The sequence below is a fragment of the Procambarus clarkii genome, chromosome 45, assembly GCF_040958095.1.
Source record: "Procambarus clarkii isolate CNS0578487 chromosome 45, FALCON_Pclarkii_2.0, whole genome shotgun sequence".
Lineage (NCBI taxonomy): Eukaryota > Metazoa > Arthropoda > Malacostraca > Decapoda > Cambaridae > Procambarus > Procambarus clarkii.
The window spans coordinates 1195489-1217692 of record NC_091194.1 but is presented as its reverse complement, the minus strand read 5'-3'; the positions used below and the strand labels follow the sequence as shown (position 1 = coordinate 1217692).

At 47.7% G+C, this 22204-nt stretch overlaps 1 protein-coding gene across 2 annotated transcripts in view; it reads left to right on the top strand.

Moving 5' to 3' along the window:
- LOC123769950 (uncharacterized) overlaps positions 1-21762 on the top strand; it is a 60334-nt gene extending 38572 nt beyond the window's left edge. For both annotated transcript variants that reach the window (XM_045761450.2, XM_045761452.2), the window contains 5 exons: positions 14568-14720; positions 15272-15420; positions 15735-15813; positions 16724-16869; positions 18363-21762. In XM_045761450.2, coding sequence (XP_045617406.1) covers positions 14568-14720; positions 15272-15420; positions 15735-15813; positions 16724-16869; positions 18363-18824 — 989 coding nt within the window. In that variant the 3' untranslated portion in view covers positions 18825-21762. The remainder of the gene's footprint in view (positions 1-14567; positions 14721-15271; positions 15421-15734; positions 15814-16723; positions 16870-18362) is intronic.
- Positions 21763-22204: the final 442 nt, after the last annotated feature.

Sequence of the window (22204 nt, the reverse complement as noted above, 5' to 3'; positions counted from 1 at the left end):
CCCGACAACCACAGGATTATTGCCGTTTTCTATGCTTCGACCCCCGATAGGTTAGGTGGGTTGCTTGGGTTCGAACTTTTCTGGTTACCCTGCGATGATATCGGGGCTCAATGTCCCCGCGGCCCGGTCCTCAACCAGGCTGTTAGACGCAGGGTTGAAGCCAAACTTTTGTGATTGTTTACATTTCTGGTACAGATAAAACAGTTGTGTTTGTTACGGAGAAATAATAAAAGTTGTGGCTGCCTCGCTACGGGGGGGAGAGGGGTCAGTTGGCGGTGGTTGACCTTTGACCTCTTGTGTGGAGGGGATGCTGGGTGTTGAGACACGCGCCAGGGGGGCGGGGAGAGCCAGATGGGGTGCCAGATGGGGGCCCAGATGGGGGCCCAGATGTGGGGGGGGGGGGCAGAGGGCGTGTGGTGGCTGATGTTCTCAGTGACATTCAGTTGTGTTTATGTGGCTATTCACAGCTACGATGTCCTGCCTCGACCCCCTTCCTTCTCCTCTCGTGTCCCCGTGCTCTCTAGGGGCCCACACTCTAGTGGGAGCCCCCGTCTCTCCTTAGGGTCCCCCTGGTCCCTGGCCAGGTGCCGTCTGTGCCACCAGAGGGTGTCGGGGTTACGGTCTGGGCCTCCAGAGGGTGTCTGAGTAACTGGGGCGTATTAAGACTGCTTCAGTTTTACTTTTATGCCATTGTTTGCCAGTGTTCTTTGTTCGGTGTTTGATGTGTGTGTGTGTGTGTGTGTGTATATGTGTGTGTGTATATGTGTGTGTGTATATGTGTGTGTGTATATGTGTGTGTGTGTGTGTGTGTGTGTGGGGACGTGTCTGCAATTATGTATGTTTTTCCCACGCCGAGTAATTTCTGAAAATATGTGGCCTGAAATGTCTGACTTCGGGAGCATTCATTAGGCTTTGGAGGGCGGCATAGGACACCAGCGGGGCTCCCTGCGGCTTCAATGGTCTCTCTTTTTCGGTATTTATTCCTATTTCAGTCTAACAGGTCCTCAGACGCCGCGCTCTCTTCAGTGGGATGGGTCTCTCTTCCTTGCGTGTGTGGGGTGGGTGGTGGGACGGTGTTGGGTGTCCCCTGGTGTGGTGGGACGGTGTTGGGTGTCCCCTGGTGTGGTGGGACGGTGTTGGGTGTCCCCTGGTGTGGTGGGACGGTGTTGGGTGTCCCCTGGTGTGGTGGGACGGTGTTGGGTGTCCCCTGGTGTGGTGGGACGGTGTTGGGTGTCCCCTGGTGTGGTGGGACGGTGTTGGGTGTCCCCTGGTGTGGTGGGACGGTCTTGGGTGTCCCCTGGTGTGGTGGGACGGTCTTGGGTGTCCCCTGGTGTGGTGGGACGGTGTTGGGTGTCCCCTGGTGTGGTGGGACGGTGTTGGGTGTCCCCTGGTGTGGTGGGACGGTCTTGGGTGTCCCCTGGTGTGGTGGGACGGTGTTGGGTGTCCCCTGGTGTGGTGGGACGGTGTTGGGTGTCCCCTGGTGTGGTGGGACGGTGCTGGGTGTCCCCTGGTGTGGTGGGACGGTGCTGGGTGTCCCCTGGTGTGGTGGGACGGTGTTGGGTGTCCCCTGGTGTGGTGGGACGGTGTTGGGTGTCCCCTGGTGTGGTGGGACGGTGTTGGGTGTCCCCTGGTGTGGTGGGACGGTGTTGGGTGTCCCCTGGTGTGGTGGGACGGTGTTGGGTGTCCCCTGGTGTGGTGGGACGGTGCTGGGTGTCCCCTGGTGTGGTGGGACGGTGTTGGGTGTCCCCTGGTGTGGTGGGACGGTGTTGGGTGTCCCCTGGTGTGGTGGGACGTGTTGGGTGTCCCCTGGTGTGGTGGGACGGTGTTGGGTGTCCCCTGGTGTGGTGGGACGGTGTTGGGTGTCCCCTGGTGTGGTGGGACGGTGCTGGGTGTCCCCTGGTGTGGTGGGACGCTCCTGGGTGTCCCCTGGTGTGGTGGGACGGTCCTGGGTGTCCCCTGGTGTGGTGGGGACGGTCCTGGGTGTCCCCTGGTGTGGTGGGACGGTGTTGGGTGTCCTCTGGTGTGGTGGGACGGTGTTGGGTGTCCCCTGGTGTGGTGGGGACGGTGTTGGGTGTCCCCTGGTGTGGTGGGACGGTCCTGGGTGTCCCCTGGTGTGGTGGGACGGTGTTGGGTGTCCTCTGGTGTGGTGGGACGCTCCTGGGTGTCCCCTGGTGTGGTGGGACGGTCCTGGGTGTCCCCTGGTGTGGTGGGACGCTCCTGGGTGTCCCCTGGTGTGGTGGGGACGCTCCTGGGTGTCCCCTGGTATGGTGGGGACGGTGCTGGGTGTCCCCTGGTATGGTGGGACGCTCCTGGGTGTCCCCTGGTGTGGTGGGACGCTCCTGGGTGTCCCCTGGTGTGGTGGGACGCTCCTGGGTGTCCCCTGGTGTGGTGGGACGCTCCTGGGTGTCCCCTGGTGTGGTGGGACGCTCCTGGGTGTCCCCTGGTGTGGTGGGACGCTCCTGGGTGTCCCCTGGTGTGGTGGGACGCTCCTGGGTGTCCCTTGGTGTGGTGGGGACGGTGCTGGGTGTCCCCTAGTGTGGGGGGAAGCTCCTGGGTGTCCCCTAGTGTGGGGAGGACGGTGCTGGGTGTCCTCTGGTGTGGGGGGGACGGTCCTGGGTGTCCCCTGGTGTGGTGGGGACGGTGTTGGGTGTCCCCTGGTGTGGTGGGGACGGTCCTGGGTGTCCCTGGTGTGGTGGGGACGGTCCTGGGTGTCCCCTGGTGTGGGTGTTGACACTACCCATACCCCCCCCCCCCCCTCCTCATCCCGGGACGGCTGGCACTTCGCTTAAAGACGACAGACTGCCTCGATATAGTCAACCATGCTTGCATGGACCATTTTAGGCAGTTATCTCGTCTATTCTCACCACCTATTGGTGGCACTGTGCTGCTTGCTTGATAGTTGGCACTCATCATGGGGGTGGCACTCATCATGGGAGTGACACTAATGAGGATGGCACTCATCATGGTGGCACTCATCATGGTGGCACTCATCATGGTGGCACTCATCATGGTGGCACTCATCATGGGAGTGGCACTCATCATGGGAGTGGCACTCATCATGGGAGTGGCACTCATCATGGGAGTGGCACTCATCATGTGAGTGGCACTCATCATGGGAGTGGCACTCCTATGTTCGTTTACCCGAATCTACTCATGCCAGCGTTATTTGGGTTATATGTGTTACTGTTTCTCCTATCCGGAGTTGCACACATAACGTCTCCATTATCCGAAATTACTTGTGCCTAATACCCGGATTATGTGTGTTCCTGGTTTAAAGTTATGCTTATCTTAAGTGCTCCTGTGTAAGAGTCCACTTATCCAGGAGATCTACATGTGTTTCTCTTAAGCGGATTTGCCATATTGTTTATCCGGCCTGTGGCTGTCCCTAATATCCGGAGAGACAATGTGTTCCTCCTAAACGTCGTCCATAAATATAATTGTGTAATTTAGTCAAATTAAGCGTCAGGATTATTGCTTGTTCTTGTTATTGTTAGGATAACAAAATATATCTGTGTATTTGTTCTTCAAATCTTTACAAAAAATACACAAAGTCTTTCGCACTCTCTTGAGTGCTTTATCACGGTCTGAGTGTGTGGGTAAGACGAGACTTGCATCTCAATGTCTAATGAGGCTGTTAATCGTTGTTTGTTGTTTTTGATTCGGCTAATGGGAATATAAAGTTCCAAGTAGCACGGGCTATGGTGATCCCGTAGTGGACTTACCTGGCACAGGAGCGGGGCTGGAACACCTAACACCTTCCATACCCCCAGAACAGTGGCTGGGATTACATGGATTTATCCATCCATCCCAAGCTAATTTGTGTACACTCCATCCACAAGTTTAAGATCAGATTCGACAAAGACTTTGAAGGTGAGAATAGTGAGCGTATTGAACAAGGCGGGGCATGCAGAGCTGGAGCCGACGGCCCTGTAGGCAGGGTAAGGTGTGGTCTCTGAGCCACAGAGACGTTAGAAAGAATTTTGACAGTGTCAGAGTAGTTAACAAATGGAATGCATTAAGTAGTGTTGTGGTGGAGGCTGACTCCATACACAGTTTCAAATGTAGATATGATAGAGCCCAGTAGGCTCAGGAATCCGTTCACCAGTTGAGAGGCGGGACCAAAGAGCCAGAGCTCAACCCCCGCAAACACAACTAGGTGAGTACAGGCGAGGCTACGTCGTCACGTTTCCAACCAAAAATAAAACTCGCAAAATCGTTGTCAACTGTTAAAAGAAATTTGGTATTTTTGTCCAAGTGATCCTTAATCTATTGGTTTGCAATCATTTTTTTGTTTAATATCGTTCTTATTGAACTAAACAAAACCATTAGTGAGTTTGTTTTTATCCTTAGAGTCCAAATTTAGCAGAAAGGAAACATTTTTATCGAAAATCTGTAACAAATGTTTTAAAGATATAATTTTATCTTTTTAATCGGGGAAAATTACAAGTGGTGATCCGTAGTTTAGTGGCTAGCGTAGTGTGCTCACACCCGATTGGTGCCGTGTTTGGCTCCCAGGCATAGGTGAAGCCTTTGGGCACGTTTGGTTACCCCTGATGCCTCTGTTCACCTAGACGGTACCAGGGAGTTAGGAAACTGTGGGTTGTATCCCCGGGGGGGGGGGGGTCAGAGGATACCCCCTGGGGCAGGGGCAGGGGAGGGGGGGGGGGATGGCGAACCTATGGCATACGTGCCCATGGTGGCACGTGTGCAAAATTTAGCTTAATTGTACTAAAGAAAATTTATATATAAATCATGTTGAAAATTGTGTTCACTCTCGACTCTCCTTCACCGGTCTCTTCCCCTCTTCGTTACTTCCCTCTTTCTTCCTCTCTCTCTCTCACTCCCCTTTTCGCTATCGGAAATCCGCGTCCTATCTTCCTTCCTTCTGTTCCCCTGATCCTCTTATCTTTTTTTGTTTTATCTCTACTCAACCTCTCTCTCTCTCTCTCTCTCTCTCTCTCTCTCTCTCTCTCTCTCTCTCTCTCTCTCTCTCTCTCTCTCTCTCTCTCTCTCCCCCCCCCCAGAGAAGACTTGGAAGAAAACGAGAACCAACTTGAGGAGTAACTGAAACAAACGACTCTACCTTCACCAAACAAAACAAGAAGTGAAAAAATCATAGAGATGAGAGAGAAAACTTAGTTGCCCAACTTTGTGGAACTCCTAACCAAGTTACCGCCAAGTTGGATGTGTCTTGGGTACACTAAGACGGGCTCGTACACACCACACATGCCGTAGGTGTACCTTGAGGTTACTTAAGAACTGTATAGCTGCTATAAGACGGGAATCGAATCCGGGCTACAGGATTACGTGTCCAGCGTGCTGTCCACACAGCCACCGGCGCCCCTGGTGAGGCTCACCCTCCTCCCCCCCCCCCCACACACACACACATGCCAAATTACTGAAGGGCAATTCCCATTTGTTTTTTATTTGTTCAATTCTTGTTACGCATAGCAATAGTTTCATTTTGAGCTCTTCTGAAAGAAATGTGCACGCTCAAATTATTTGTTTATTTCTCTTGTCAGTGACAGGCGGACAGACAAACACAGTCTGGTTGGCCAGCAGACAGAGGGGGAACAGACAGACTATAGAGACGGGGAGTGACACAGAGAGAGAGAGAGAGAGAGAGAGAGAGAGAGAGAGAGAGAGAGAGAGAGAGAGAGAGAGAGAGAGAGAGAGAGAGAGAGAGAGAGAGAGAGAGAGAGAGAGACAGGGACAGAGCCAGAGCCAGACACAGACAGACAGACACAGACAGACACAGACAGACAGACACAGACAGACACAGACACAGACAGACACAGACAGACAGACAGACAGACAGACAGACAGACAGACAGACAGAGGACAGAGAGAGCAGCGCAGCCTGTGAGAGAGGGACCAGCAAGGTTAGCAGGGAGCGCTAATATTAGCGGGGTAGCGGTAATTGGTAGCGAGACAGGAGGCAGACGCCACACACGACGGGTCACAAAAGTTGGGGCTGTTGGGTAACTCTTGCTTTGTTCTGCTTGGTGATGGCGCGCTCTCCTCTCACCTCTGTGTACTCACCTAGTTATACTGAACCTAGTTGTGCTTGCAGGGGTTGAGCTCTAGCTCTTTGGTCCCGCCTCTCAACTGTCAATCAACTGGTGTACAGGTTCCTGAGCCTATACTCTATCATATCTACATTTGAGACTGTGTATGGAGTCAGCCTCCACCACATTACTGCTTAATACATTCCATTTCTTAACTACTCTGACACTGTCAAAATTATTTCTAATGTCTCTGTGGCTCATTTGGGTACTAAGTTTCCACCTGTGTCCCCTTGTTCGTGTTCCATCCGTGCTAAATAGTTTGTCTTTCTCCTCTCTTTCAATTCCCCTGAGAATTTTGTAGGTGGTTATCATGTCTCCTCGTACTCTTCTGTTTTCCTGGGTTGTGAGGTTCAGCTCCTGTATGCTTTCCTCGTAGTTCATACCTCTCAGCTCCGGGACTAGTCTGGTGGCATATTGCTTAATCTTCTCTAACTTTGCCTGGTGTTTAACTACGTGTGTGTGTGTGTGTGTGTGTGTGTGTGTGTGTGTGTGTGTGTCCAGGTGTGATGTCATTCATCAACAGGTGAGGATGAATGACATCATCTTTTGTTTGTCATTACTTGAGTTCCTGATTCATACTGCTTCATACTAGCTTCATACTAGCTACTGGGTCACGTTGGCCCACGTGTGTGTGTGTGTGTGTGTGTGTGTGTGTGTGTGTGTGTGTGTGTGTGTGTGTGTGTGTGTGTGTGTGTGTGTGTGTGTGTGTGTGTGTGTGTGTGGCCAGCGTGACGCAGCAACAACACTGCACAACAACTAACAACAGATGGCGTCATTCATCCTCACCTGTTGATGAATGACATCATCATAACATTATGAATCAGGGTTTAACCTGATGAAACGAACACCCCCTAAAGCCTTAAACTTTTTGAATTGCCAAAAAATCTGGAATTATATAACGTGATATATCCGCGTCAGGCCTATAGGCCTATACATATATATAGGTCGCAAATCTGGTTAATTTAATTTTTGTGAAACAAAATGGTCCTCTTGATTCACCGAGCTGTTGCCGCACCCAATTAACCTTGTGGGAAATTGTGGGAGGTTGATGGATTATTTTACAGGAAGTGGATTTTCGAAACATGTTAAGAAAGTCATATTATTTACAGGAGGAACTTCCTGGTCGACTGGCTCCTTGATCCATCGTGTATGTATAAATTATGAGCAGCAGTTCCGTGCCGCTTGGGTTGGCAGTAGTGATCGCTACGAGCACGCTGCCCTTGAGAACATAGCGCCATAGTGACGCCGCTGGTGGCTGACCGTCTTGTGTTGTGGTGGCTGACCGTCTTGGGTTGTGGTGGCTGACCGTCTTGGGTTGTGGTGGCTGACCGTCTTGGGTTGTGGTGGCTGACCGTCTTGGGTTGTGGTGGCTGACCGTCTTGTGTTGTGGTGGCTGACCGTCTTGGGTTGTGGTGGCTGACCGTCTTGGGTTGTGGTGGCTGACTGTCTTGTGTTGTGGTGGCTGACCGTCTTGTGTTGTGGTGGCTGACTGTCTTGTGTTGTGGTGGCTGACCGTCTTGTGTTGTGGTGGCTGACTGTCTTGTGTTGTGGTGGCTGACCGTCTTGGGTTGTGGTGGCTGACCGTCTTGTGTTGTGGTGGCTGACCGTCTTGGAAGTCTGCGTCTCCGGACAGGCAGAGTTGTGGGAGGGGAACTAACTCTCTCTCTCTCTCTCTCTCTCTCTCTCTCTCTCTCTCTCAGTAGTAGTAGTGGGCTGCGTATTGGACGTACACCCACAAATACAATATGTGCGACCATGAGACACACTAAACCATTGTTCTGCCACAGTGTTGAAGCAGTACAATAAAAAATCTAGCAACGTTGTATAAACAGCGAGTCTCTTGGACCTGTCATTATGTCCACTTGAGGTGAGAGTCTTGAACACCTCATCCTGCACACGCAACCCCCTCCCCCCCCCCTCCACCACCACACACACACACACACACGCAACCCTTCTTCCCCTCTCCCCATCACACACACGACCCCACAAACACCCTACCCCCCCCCCCTCCCTTCCTCCCACCAAACACATGCACGCTACCCTACCCTCCCCCCCCCCACACACACACACTAGGGGGAGTTGCCCCCCCCCCAAACCCAGTTTCTGCCCTTATCCCCCCCTCCCCCCCCCCGATTTAACCTTAAAATTCCCACTGAACCTGTATTGATCTCTACGAGAGGGGTCAATTGGTGGGGTCGAAACGTTTGACATTGCTGTCAAAAGCCTGGTAAGGTCATGTGGTGCTGGGGGTCCACAAACCTCAAACACAACCCCCCCATATACGGGGGGGGGGGTCATGCCATCACCGTCAAACGGACAGCAGTCAAGATTAATGACTCAATTATGATATATACAAATGACTTCATCAGTGTGTTCGAACAGCCAGGCTTGAATAGCCAGGTCCGAACCACCAGCGTCCGAAGTTAATTCGGACGCTGGGAAAGACTCTTTCGTAAACTGCACTCGCGCACGCACACGCACGCGCACCAAAAACAAACATTCTGTCTCTGTCTGTCTGTCTCTCTCTCTCTCTCTGTCCCTCTTTGTCTCTCTCTCTCTGTCTCTCTCTCTCTGTCTCTCTCTCTCTCTCTCTCTCTCTGTCTCTCTCTCTCTGTCTCTCTCTCTCTGTCTCTCTCTCTCTGTCTCTCTCTCTCTCTCTCTGTCTCTCTCTCTCTCTGTCTCTCTCTCTCTCTGTCTCTCTCTCTCTCTGTCTCTCTCTCTCTCTCTCTCTCTCTCTCTCTCTCTCTCTCTCTCTCTCTCTCTCTCTCTCTCTCTCTCTCTCTCTCTCTCTCTCTCTCTCTCTCTCTCTCTCTCTCTCTCTCTCTGTCCGTCCCTTCCTTCCTGTAATACGGGCTTGATATAAATAAGTAATTACTATAATTAAGCAGTAAAGACCCTAGCCAGGAATATAACCAGTCCTCTGGCAGCATCTATATAACTATATAACACCATCACTCAAACCCTGAACAAAAATTCAATTTGCGATATCAGCCGCGTTCCCAGGTATTTATTGGACGGGTGGGGGGCGTCAAGCGGGCTGGGGAGGGGGGGGGGGGGGGGAAATAGCCCTCTATACTCTCCACCTCCCCCCCACCCTAGAGAATGAGGGCGAGGGGGGGTGTCGACCCCCCTCCATCACCACCTCCTTCCCGAGTGGCAAGTGGCAAGAGCTGCCATGATAGGAGGCAGTAATTAACCAGGTACCAGGCACTCGAGCACCACCCTTCACTCTCAGGGCAGCGGTGGTCATCCCTCGAGTGAGCTTCACTCAAGGTGACCCTCGAGTGAAGTGGTTTCTTAGAGCCGAGGAGGAGGAGGAGGACGGTTGTACCCTACATGTGTCTATGTACCAAATGTGTATGTTGTTTGTTGTTTAAGATTCAGCTACTGGGAACAAAAAGTTCCAAGTAGCACGGGCTATGGTGAGCCCGTAAACACTCGCGACATTAACCGCACCGTCAAATATAACTCTTACCTTGTCTGACCGGGAACGTGCGAACCCAATCAACCCACCTAACCCGCCGAGGCCGAGGCGTAGAAACGGGGCTTTTATTTTTTACTAACTTGTCCCATTTTTTAACAGTTTGTATACAAGCGGATACAGACCCCCCCCCCCCACCCCCCCACCCCTGCTGTACCCCAGCACACAACGTCCTCAGCTCGGTATTGTATAGCTTTCAGTTTATTTATATTTATATAATATTTATTATTAGACCGAAAAAGAATTAGAAGTATGAGCCAGCCAGTCTTCAGCGCGGAGTGAGAACCGCGCCAATTTGCATACTAAACAAGCCGCGGGAAATATTCCACGTCCTCAAAGAAAAAAACAACATCATTTACATGCATTATTTACGCGAAACATATTTAGTCTTAACGCGAAAATACAAAAATATTCAGTCGGAAGGAATGAGGATGTTAATTAGCATAAAATATCGTGGTAGGGCTTTGGAACGCAAGCGACCAACTTCACAACAGAAAACTGGGAAGACTTTACTTTTAAATGGAGACTTGTATACACCTGCGTACCCCCTCCTTTACCTCTTCCCCCTCAACAAAAACCTTTTAGTCTCACTTAGTTACCAAACACAAGTTGTCAGCAGGGCGGAGAGTACGTCTGTTACCATAACTCGCTGTATTTTCCATATTTGTGAACTTATTTCCATTGCCTGAACCTCTCCATCGTCTTTACTTGAAAAATAAAATAGTCTCTCGTTCCGTTTTCTAATTAATGGCCGTGTGTTTCAGTATTTTCAAAGGGGAGACCAAATTGTTTGCTTTCAAGCTTCCAGCGAGGTCTCTATTTTGGTCTTGACGTGTCGTGGTCTCTATGTTGGTCTTGGTGTGTGGTGGTCTTTATGAGGTGGTCTCTATGTTGGTGCTGATGTCTCTGGTCTATATGAAGGGGTTCTCACAAACGTGTACAATAAAGTTCTGGCTTTCTCTTATTCAAACATTTATTTGTATCATTATCTCTTATTTTTATTTATTTTTTCATTTTTATATTTATCTGTCTCTGACTGTTTTTCTTTAGTCCTTTCTTTCACTCATTCTCTCTCTGTCTCTCTGTCTGTCTGTCTCTGTCTCTGTCTGTCTGTCTCCTCTCTCTCTCTCTCTCTCTCTCTCTCTCTCTCTCTCTCTCTCTCTCTCTCTCTCTCTCTCTCTCTCTCTCTCTCTCTCTCTCTCTCTCTCTCTCTCCTACCATCATCATCATATGCCTGTACATTTTTCATGTATAATACATATTAAATAAAGGACAGACGTGTTCTGATGAAGCATTTCTTACCCCGTTTATTTAGCCTCTTTAGAATGGCATTGTGTTGGCTTGTGTGGTGGTGGCAGGGTGTGTGGTGGTGTCAGAGAGTGTGGTGGGTTATGGTGTCAGAGTGTGGTGGCGGTGGTGGTAGAGTGTGGCGTCAGAGAGTGTGGTGGAGGTGGTGGTAGAGTGTGGTGTCAGAGAGTGTGGTGGCGGTGGTGGTAGAGTGTGGTGTCAGAGAGTGTGGTGGGTTATGGTGTCAGAGAGTGTGGTGGCGGTGGTGGTAGAGTGTGGCGTCAGAGAGTGTGGTGGTGGTAGAGTGTGGTGTCAGAGAGTGTGGTGGCGGTGGTGGTAGAGTGTGGTGTCAGAGAGTGTGGTGGGTTATGGTGTCAGAGAGTGTGGTGGCGGTGGTGGTAGAGTGTGGCGTCAGAGAGTGTGGTGGAGGTGGTGGTAGAGTGTGGTGTCAGAGAGTGTGGTGGCGGTGGTGGTAGAGTGTGGTGTCAGAGAGTGCCAACGAAGCCTTGTGAAGAACACACACACTGCGGTAAAACTCTTGGTTGTCTTTCTTAAAGTTGGCGACGCTGTCCACAACAGCTGTGGCGCCTCGGACGCTTCCTGACACCTTCTCCCTGTTCATCACCCCCCCCCCCCTGTCTCTCACTCTCTCTCTCTTCGTGTATTTTGAGAAGCGTCCAATGTGTCCTCCGCCAGCTGCTTCATCACTGTCTCCACTTCCTTCCTTATCGTCCTTAATTCGTGTGCCCGCCTCCATGTCTGCCCTTCCTCGCTGCTCCTCCTTATCTGCCCCTCCTCGCTGCTCCTCCTTATCTGCCCCTCCTCGCTGCTCCTCTGCCCCTCCCCGGCCACAGTGACACTTCCTCTCACCCCCCCACCCCTCCCTGTCTCTCAAGGCTCTTCCATTTACCTGTATGTGGAATGTAATTATCTGGGTCTGGCCAGCCTTATTGGAACCCTTTGCTCCCTCCCCCCCCTCGTCCCCCCACCCCCTGTAACCACCGCCTCACTCCTCTTCACTTGTCTTGATCTGTGGCACTTGGGAGTCTTGTGCGCGCGCGCGCGCACACACACACACACACACACACACACACACACACACACACACACACACACACACACACACACACACACACACACACACACATACACACACACACACACACGACATAAGGAGGTTAAGAGTCATGGCATTAAGCAACCAGCAGCCGTAATGGCGGCGCTTAATAGCTAAGCGCGTTCGTGCAGCCAAACTTGGTGAGAATACACGCAAGTAAAGAGGCTGAGGCTGAGTTACACACCATCAGTAATGGACACAAAGTTTGAGGGAATATATCAACACATACTTCAATAAACAGCGCCAAGACGCTGAAAGAAATAGCAAGATGAAGTGGACAAATATGCACGTATCAAAGGAGAACTAGAATAAATACAACACAACTATAAAAAACTATGAAAGTGATATCCAAAGCAAAGAAATAACTGAAGTTACTACATGGTAGTAACCCCAGGAGGCCTGGTCGACGACCGGGCCGCGGGGACGCTAAGCCCCGGAAGCACCTCAAGGTATGGTCATATAAGAAAGATAGTTACAGAAACTGACCATGTGACCAGATGATCCAAATTGGGAGAACACTGAGAGAATGACAAAGAAATCTGTGAGGACTTAAATGCCAGTTTCTATGGCGTGTTCGCGACTGAACACAGCAGACGGAAGTTAACTACCATCAATACATGACATGAAAGCCATTAAACAATGTGTATATGTATACAGACAATGTATCTCCATGGATGTTAAATTTAACTTCTTGTACTTATATTCATGTGTAATCATTTAGTTCCATAACTACATTTTATCGGTAATATAATATTATTTGATGCAGACATATTGAATATTGAAGTTGTCAAATATAACTTACAGACAATGTCTTTGCGAGAAGTTAAGTTGAAGATCCAACACCCGCCGGCAGCTGCTAAGCTAACCCCAAAATAATTACAGCTGGCCAAACTTACCATCATTTCAAATTTAAAATGAAATTGGTGCCAAGAATTCCTATTGTTAGCTACTGTTGGAGACGAAATGATTGTGAACATTGTATTTAGTTCCTTTGGACACATTTAGATGTTCCCCTAAATGATCGTTAAGGAAACGCCTAACCTAACGTTACCTATGAACTATGAACAATTGCAGAAACCTTAATAATTTAATTTACCTAGCAGTAAAATAGGTACCTGGGTGTTAGTCAGCTGTCACGGGCTGCTTCCTGGGGGTGGAGGCCTGGTCGAGGACCGGGCCGCGGGGACACTAAAAAGCCCCGAAATCATCTAAAGATAACCTCAAGATAACGGTGACTCAAATTTTTAACATAAATTTGAATAATCTAACGTTAGAGCAAAATAATTATTTAAAAACCTAGCAGCAAAATTTTGATCTCTTGAAATATAGTTTCAAATGGCGAGCAACAGGCCGTTACCAAGTTAGTTATTAACATAACATTAACATTAAATCTGATGTACATGAAGCTTCATTAGCATATGGATAAAGGCCACGCCCAGCTCATGTCAATAATGTTACTACTCAACTTTGTTGACGCTATGACTGGCTAAAGCTAGGCTGTGTTGACGTTATGGCTGGTTAAGCTAGGCTGTGTTGACGCTATGGCTGGCTAAGCTAGGCTGTGTTGACGTTATGGCTGGCTAAAGCTAGGCTGTGTTGACGCTAAGCTGGCTAAGCTAGGCTGTGTTGACGTCATGGCTGGTTAAGCTAGGCTGTGCTGACGCCATGGCTGTCTAAGCTAGGCTGTGTTGACGCTAGGCTGGCAAAGCTAGGCTGTGTTGACGCCATAGCTGGTTAAGCTAGGCTGTGTTGACGCCATGGCTGGTTAAGCTAGGCTGTGTTGACCCCATGGCTGTCTAAGCTAGGCTGTGTTGACGCTATGGCTGGCTAAGCTAGGCTGTGTTGACGCCATGGCTGGCTAATCTAGGCTGTGTTGACCCCCATGGCTGGCTAGGCTGTGTTGACACCCACCAATATTGGGTTTTCAATGGCTATTCACGAAACCAGTACATCTTTCTTCAATCATGGCGGCTTAGTATTTATTAATCATTTTACGATTTTCAATTTAATTTTTACTAATACGTCGTAATTTTAACGAATATAGATTCTGGAAAGAACGCGACGTATTAGGTATCAACTTTTCTCAAAACGCTTCGATAACAAACAGCTCAAGTTTTATATACTTTTTTGTTTACTTCAAAAAGTTATATAGCATGAAGGCCCCGGCATTCGTGCCACATTCTCATAACTTTTCACATCGTATAACTGGTTTAAATTCCCATGAAATCTATAAAGACAAAAGTAATGCAGAGAGCTTTGGTAGTGAGCGCTCGCCAGAACCACTTCTCTTGTCAAGGCCACGGTGACCTAACAAGTGCTATAATCAGAAAACTAATTCAGTATTATATATGAATATGTATCTATATATATAACATTGTTAATTAAAGGCATATTTTTACAGAATTGTGATGATGCTGAGCTGGGCGCTTTCGTTATGTCCAAATTGATGTACGAGCTCAGTACTGTTAAAGACCCCCTACCCCAAGCCCCCTATCCCACAACCACACTCACAAAGGCCCCCGCCCTCCCCACCTATCCTCAAGAACAGACTAACAACCCATTCGAGTTAATAACCACCAAGCCAGAGGGCCATAACCAAGGTTCTTGTCCACAGGTCAGTGTCCCTTCATGTGGATGGAGACGCCCGGGGCCTGCTACTACTTGGCTCGCCACAACGCCTCCTGGAGCAGCGGCAGGGAGTACTGTCACTCCCAGAGTGCCAGCCTTCTCGACCTCCACTCTGACGAGGAGAGTGACTTTATCCAAGGTGAGGAGTGACCTCGTCAAGGGTGGGGTGGGGGTGGAGTGACCTCGCCAAGGGTGGGGGTGGAGTGACCTCCGCCAAGAGTAGGAAGAAATATAGATATCTATATACCTATTATTTATAAATCATATATTAGATGTATATAATATACTATAATCCTTCAGGGGTCAAGAGTTTCCTAATGCATGTTGGCTTGGGGACCATTCAAGCTTGACGCGTAATATGCTACAAGAGAGAATGTGTGTCTGTTCGAAGTTGGAGGCCAGAGGCTTGAGTCCAGCTTCACCTAAATTGACCGAGATGACGGTCTGGGGTCCAGGATGAACATAGATTGGTTGCGGCCCCCAGAATTCAAAGGGGAACAGTGTGTCAATGTATTAATTAAATTAATGTACATTTTCTGCTGTTCATAATTTGCCCGTACTTGCATAAAATAAGCAGTCCCCCAACTGTTTCAGAGGTTTCTCAAGCCACGCTTGAGAATAATTTGTAGATAGCCTATATAACATCTTTTTTTTTTTAGACACTGTGCATAACTAGATCCGGTATTACAGATGTGATGTTAGGCCGTAGTTGGCTAGGCCTACGGCGTAAAAAAGATAGAGACGATTGGAGGTGGTTGACAGGGGCCAAGGTGAACTACACCAAGTGGCAGAATCCTAACTCAGTCCCCACTGACACTTCTCTCAGTTACTGTGCCATGGTGAGTGTCAACCCTGGTGTTATCCCATCCCTCAAGTTCAAATTCAAGTATGTTTATTGAGACAAGAAAAAAAATATATCTCAAATGGATAGAGTAGCTTAGGCTATTTCTACCCCCCCCCCCTATCCCATCACCCTTCCCTAGTGTGGCATGTTAATGGCTTTATTATGCGTGTTCTGTAACAATTAGTTAACGAGTGTATCTTATTCTCGTACATATCTTAAATAATTTTCATTTAATAATAATAATTTTGAGATTTATTCTCGATTCCTGTGTGTTAGGACTTGAAATTAATTTCTGTCGTTGTGTTCCAGATGGAGGAGTCCGGTGATTGGCTGGCGGTCCCGTGTCACGGTGAAGACTCTGCTTACGTCATCTGTGACTACACCCCAGGTGAGCTGCCACGGTCTCGTCCCAGCCTGTTCTCCCGGACGTTCCCAACGTCTAGAAACTCCAGCCCGTTCTCCTGGACGTTCCCAGCGTCTAGAAATTATAGTACTAAAGTACCTCCCAGAGAGCCGCTACCAGGTTGACCAAACCACACACTAGAAAATGAAGGGACGACGACGTTTCAGTCCGCCCTGGACCATTCTCAAGTCGATTCCGTCTAGGACGGACCGAAACGTCGTCGTCCTTTCATTTTCTAGTGTGTGGTTTGGTCAACATATTTCAGCCACGTTATTGTGACTCCTCGTCTGCAGCCGCTACCATTTTCTAGTACGACAGTTTTTTGGGTTTAGGTAAAGTATACGTCAAAATGCGACGTGGTATTAGGAGGACGGGTTGCTGTGTCCAGCTGCTGGCGGGGGTAGCGGGGGGCGGGTCTACTGCCCAGCGCCAAGGAAAACGTTCACGAATAGTGGAAATAATGTAAATTAAAATGACAACGTAATGTATTGTTCCTATAAGAATGAGTACTTTAATATATGGAGCGGCCAAGCTATGCGAGGTAAATGGTATGCTTGTTTTGTGTGCTAGTGTGGTATTATCGAACATGGGAATTCAGTTTTCACAAAATTAATGTTTCTAAGTTTATTCTTGTTGTAATAAAAAAAGTGTTGTGCTCATATAGCCTCTTCCCCGTGTTCTTTTCTAATGTTGTCCTAGCAACAAGCCTAATGGTTTCCGTCCTCATATTGTGACTGAATGTTATAAAGGATAATTTGAATTTTTGACTCGGTTACCCACCTTTTCCCGTCCCTTATCATCCTACTCCTTCCTTCTCTTTCCCCCCTCGTCTATTCCTCTCCCCCCTTACCCCATTGCCCTCTCCCCCCTTACCCCATTGCCCTCTCCCCCACAGGATACAACCCGTTCATGCTGGTGGGGCCCGTGGTGACGGTGTGTGGGCTGGTGGTCCTTGTGCTGAGCATCGAGGTCTGCGTCAGGAGGAGGGAGTTCATAGAGAAAAACATGGAGGTCATCAGCGACACGGAGGATGACAGAGAGGTAGGCTGAGGAGGGGGCCAAGCTGGGGGATGGATAGGTAGGCTGGGAGAAAAGGCTGCAGGTAGCCATAGATGCAGACTGAAATGGGGAAAATGCAAGTTGGGGGTTGAGTAGGTGGACACAGCCAAGCGTGAATGTGGGCGGGTAAATATGTGGTGGTGGTGGTTGTGATATTACTGACATGGATGGTTGAGCTGGTGTGTGGTGATGCTGGCAGCAGTTGTAATCGATGGTGCTTGTGGGTAAGCGATAGGGATGATGGTAGTTCTGGTGAGTGGTGAAATATTGATTGTGGTATGGGTGGTGATGGAGCGATGGAGGGGGGGTAGTATTTAAGGTGATAGGCGTACCAGTAATACAGTAGTGATGGTGATAAGGTGTGTAATGTTGGTAATTGAGAGCGTGCGGGCATGGCAACTGGTCGCTGCGGTAATGTGGATAACAGTAGTAGTGATATGACTAGTGGTGGAGATTCACTTCGTAGTTGTGATAATGTTAGTGGTTATAGGGATGGTGGTTATTGGAAAGGGAGGTGATGGAGGGGTGTAATGTTGGTAGTGTTGCGGTATATCTTAAGTCATTTATTAAATTGCCTAATAGTTTCCTAAACGTTTCACTTAAAAATAGTTGAACAATATTTAAGAAACAAAGCGTTGGTTGCATTTTGTTTTGTAAGTGATTCCACAGCTGCTGGAGCTACATGCAGTTAAGTATTGGTTGAGGAAAGGTCCATTTGGTCAGCCACAATGTTTGTACATATTTTCTTCTTTGGTGTTGATCCCACTCTCCTATGGATAGTATGGATAGTCTAGCCGTAGTCTGTGTTATCCATTCCTCACCCAGGCTTGAACCTTTAACTTGACGCCTAGACCATACATAGCCTCTGGTTTATCCCTAACTCGTGCCTTAATCCTTGCACTTATGACAAATAAATTTTTCCGTTTGCATGAACTAAACAATAGACAACTATATTGTTACTTAGTACATATGCATGTAGGTAGTTGTGTTATTATTTGTAATGTTAGAATATTTTTTCAACAAATTATTTACTGCTTTGGTTAATTATTATGTGATAGTGTACGTGGCATGCCAACAGGAGGAGTCGACTGGCCTGATCAACCAAGGGTACTCCGGGTGGGTTGTGTCGGAAGCCTAGCCGTCATCACCACCGCTCGCAGCACTCCACCTGTAACCAGCCATGTCCTACCACCAGTGCATCCCTGCCACCATATACCCCCACTTGAGTCCCCACACACACTCATGAACCTTGTAGACCCCCCCCCCCCATCCCTCTCACACTATCACTCACCGCCCCCCACACGCATGGCCTGCAGGCCTCACCTCTTGCTTCCTGTAACGCCTTCTTCAGCCCCCGTGCAATCAGCTGTGAGTGCTAGTCGTGCCCTGTGTCCTAATTGTCTTGAGTATAGAAGGTGGTAGTGTAGCTGGCAAGTCGGTGCTGGCCGGTATGGTGATTGTGTGTTTCACCTCAGGTGGATGCTGGTCTCGACAACTATGGTTATGCTTGCAAAGAGGACGAAGACCCTGACGGCGCAACACGGTGTCCCCGGGTCGATCATCCTGTGAAATCAGCGACGTCAACCAACTCTTGGGTACAACAGTCTCCAACTCCCGGGGCAAGCAAAGATATTACTGGTCCCTTGGTGCATGTGGTCCCCGGGAGCAGCAAAGAAACCAGTAGTCCAGTGGTAGACGATGCACCTGAGGGCAGCGAAGATACCAATAGCCCAGAAGCACAGGGTTCACCCGGGGGCAGCGAAGGTACCATTAGCCCAGTGATAAGTCTGGCGTCTGAGAGCAGAGGTGTGAGTGGCCTCATGGTACAAGTGGCACCAGCCTCTGCCTCGCCCTCGCTCCCACCGCCATTGACGGAGGAGAGATCTCGTTCTCAGGAACACCTCGAACTTCTCCTTTCACCCAAGACGCTAGAGTGACGTGCACACTGGACTCTTCTTTTTTTTCAACAAATGTATTCGCCTTAGTATCCTCGAACCGAACAGTTTTGGCTCGAGTAACCCATTCCTCTGGAAGTGGTAACGAAGATGCTATTGTTGCAAGAGTGGGCAAAAATAATAAAGGGTTAATTGTGCCTTTATCGTATGTCATTATTAGGTCTGGTTGACCTAATTTTCGTTAAGTTGTATGGCCATTGTTCACCAGGTCACGAACTCTGTGGTCCTGTTGACACCACCTACATAAACTCGTTACGTCACACGTCAAACTGACCTTGTTTACATCAAGGTAGAGTAATAATCTGTGACCTAAGAGGATAATAAACTGTGCAATGTGTGGTAGGCCAAAGAGGCTCTGTGTTGCTGCTCTCGCTGCCACCATGCCAAAGAGGCATGTTGACAGTGGGAGCAGCAACAAATGTTTTGTAACTGTGATATATTACTCGTAATATCCCCGACAAAGACTCTCTGATATGTTACTTGCTTATTTATGAAATTGTAGACAGACCGCTTAACATTTGTTAAGCGTAATGAAGTCATTGTTTGGGAAAAACATTCCAAGCATACACACGCCTACACGCTCTCTCGCACGAGCATAAATACATATCAGTGTCAGCGAGTCCAGCGGGGATTCAAACGGCTAACATTTCGAACTGGCGTTCTTCCCATGTAGGGGAGATAGTGACTTGCTTCTCCTCGCCTCTCCTGATAACCCGACCACACCGCCAGCTCCTACCGGCCGTGTCTCGACCTCCGCCATCTCCCAACGGCCGCCTTATAATTACGAGATAAGATTCTGTAAGAATCCGGCAGGATAGATAAGGCGTTCGGAAGGAACACTGAAACAGGATTGTAGATTTATGGAACAGATTACCGAACAACATAATCGACATGGAATCGCTGGATTGTTTCAAGTAAAGGTTAGACATGTATGCTTGAGTATAAATAGGAGCTGCCTCGCATAGGCCAATCTGCCTTCTGCAGTTGCCTTAATTTTCATGTTTTTAAGGGGCACGGATGTAAACTTGAGGCACAGATGAGTCACATTTTTATTATCACATCTTTAGTGTGAGCAGTGTTAAGAATTGATATTTTATCTTATTACTCTTATTAGGGATATGTTAATTAAACAAACCACAAACAAACAGTCAAACAATTATGTTACCATATTTATTTATAATATGGCGAATATCGCCCTGTTTTCTTAATGATGTGTTGGGCACTACACATCTCAACTGTTTCTGCCTCGCTCAAAAACATAAATTACTGTCAGGCCTGCGTTGACCAACTGAGAGTCACATCCCCTCCTGATATCTGAGGGAAAAGTCCTCATTGTCAAGATCCGAAATTTTGCGCTTTCCTATTGCCTCATTGTCAATAAATCAGTCCCTTTGATATCGCTCGTAGTATGAGTTATGTCTCTTATTGGCATTCCGAATGATAGTAGGAACTTTTGAATATTTAAACAGTGCACCATAGCACAGGCGTTCTGTTGATTACTTGACCAGCTGCCCAGAGAGGTGGGCAGTTTCATGTAAATTAATCCAGGACGTTGGCAAAATGGGTATCACTTTAGTCTGTCCAGCCACTTCGAAGTGGTGGGATGTAACTAACTTCTGTGGCGGCATCCACCAGCCCGGTTCTGATACCGGCAGCTGGGACGACTTGACGCTTGGGAATACTTACTTCAAGACTGTAATTTATAAAATAACTGTGATTCTCCCGAATACTCGTCTGCGACTATTCTAGACGGCGGAGCATAAAGAGCTAGACCTTCCTTCCCGTAGTCACTGAAAGGTAAGTACTCTTACGTAGCTAATGGCAACCTGCATTCAATTTTAGTTATTTGAAGTCGACCAGAATGTCACCGTACATGTATGGTGTTTACATCCTCTGATACTGTTACCGTAATGGTTTGGATTTTATATTAGTATACGCACTCGTCGCTAGGGAGCGCTCATCTTGCGATGATGCCAGCTTATATTTTATCAATTTGAATTTGTCATCTGTGATACGGCAACACATTGTCTATGAAATTTACATTTTCTGAAATGTTTGAGCATCTTCTAGATGACGTATTTTAAATATTTACAATACCGTCAGCTATTAGTTTTTACTATGCATATTTTAACTATATACAGGCGAATATATGTACAATGAGCAAAGGCTCATCAGCTCAGTATTACAGTGGTCCTATAACAGTAGTGAGTAGGTGGTAGCCGAAGCTGACTCGACAGATTTAAAGGATAGTATATTAAAAGTAGTGTGTCGTGTTCTGTGCATCTAGTGACAATAGACAAGCCCAATGTTCAACTCTGCACTCCCTGACCAGAGTCCCGCCTCAGACCCACTACCACCACCTAGGGAGAATATAGACAATGTTAGTGAATAGTGGAGCGTGGTGGTTGAATACCATTACCTCCCCCTGCAACCCGTTCTCGCACTTTCTTTAAGTCAATATTGAGTTATTAAATAAGTGCATATGTGACATACTAATTTATTGTTAATATTTTAGTTTACCTTGAAAAGCTTCATAGAAAACACTGACCTTACCTTCTTAGTATGTTAAGATAATTGTAATTATGAAGCAACAAGATGCTTATCTTAACATACTAAGAAGGTAAGGTCAGTGTTTTCTATGAAGCTTTTCAAGGTAAACTAAAATATTCACAATAAATTAGTATGTTACATATGCACTTATTAAATAAGTCAATATTGACTTAAAGAAAGTGCGAGAACGGGTTGCCCCCCTTACACAACACATTCCATTCACGTCTGTAATGTCCTCAAAGCATCAGCTTTTCCTCTCGTCAAAATACAAATTGAACTTGTAATACACAGCCAACGAAGACTTTAAATCAACATGTAATTTTTCCAAGTGATTTATAATAAAAATACAATGAATTCCACGTAATCAGCAGCTCTCAGTTTCTATTGATGCCAGATATTGTCTTCCTCGGGGCTTCAGTATAAGCTGTGGTGGAATAAGATGCATGATGCAGTACATTTTGGAGTGCCAACATAAACTTAGAACACGTAGTAATGTATAAGGCATACAGTAGCGATTTGATAACATTCATGTAATGCCAAATACTTGATATAGTGACTTGGTTCATTCATTGCTTAGATCATGTTAATATGATCAGTATTATCTCGAGCTCGATCTTGTATTATTTGAAATATAAGAGATTATAAAGTTTAGTTTTTGTAAATGTATGTGGTACATTATTTATAGATCTTATTATAGTCCTGGTGGCTTGGCGCTTTCTCTTGATATTCATTAGTTGACCAAGTTTGATGTACAAGTAATAATGTGATTGTTTACATTTATCTTAGTTCCTGCAGAATCATTGCCGACTAAC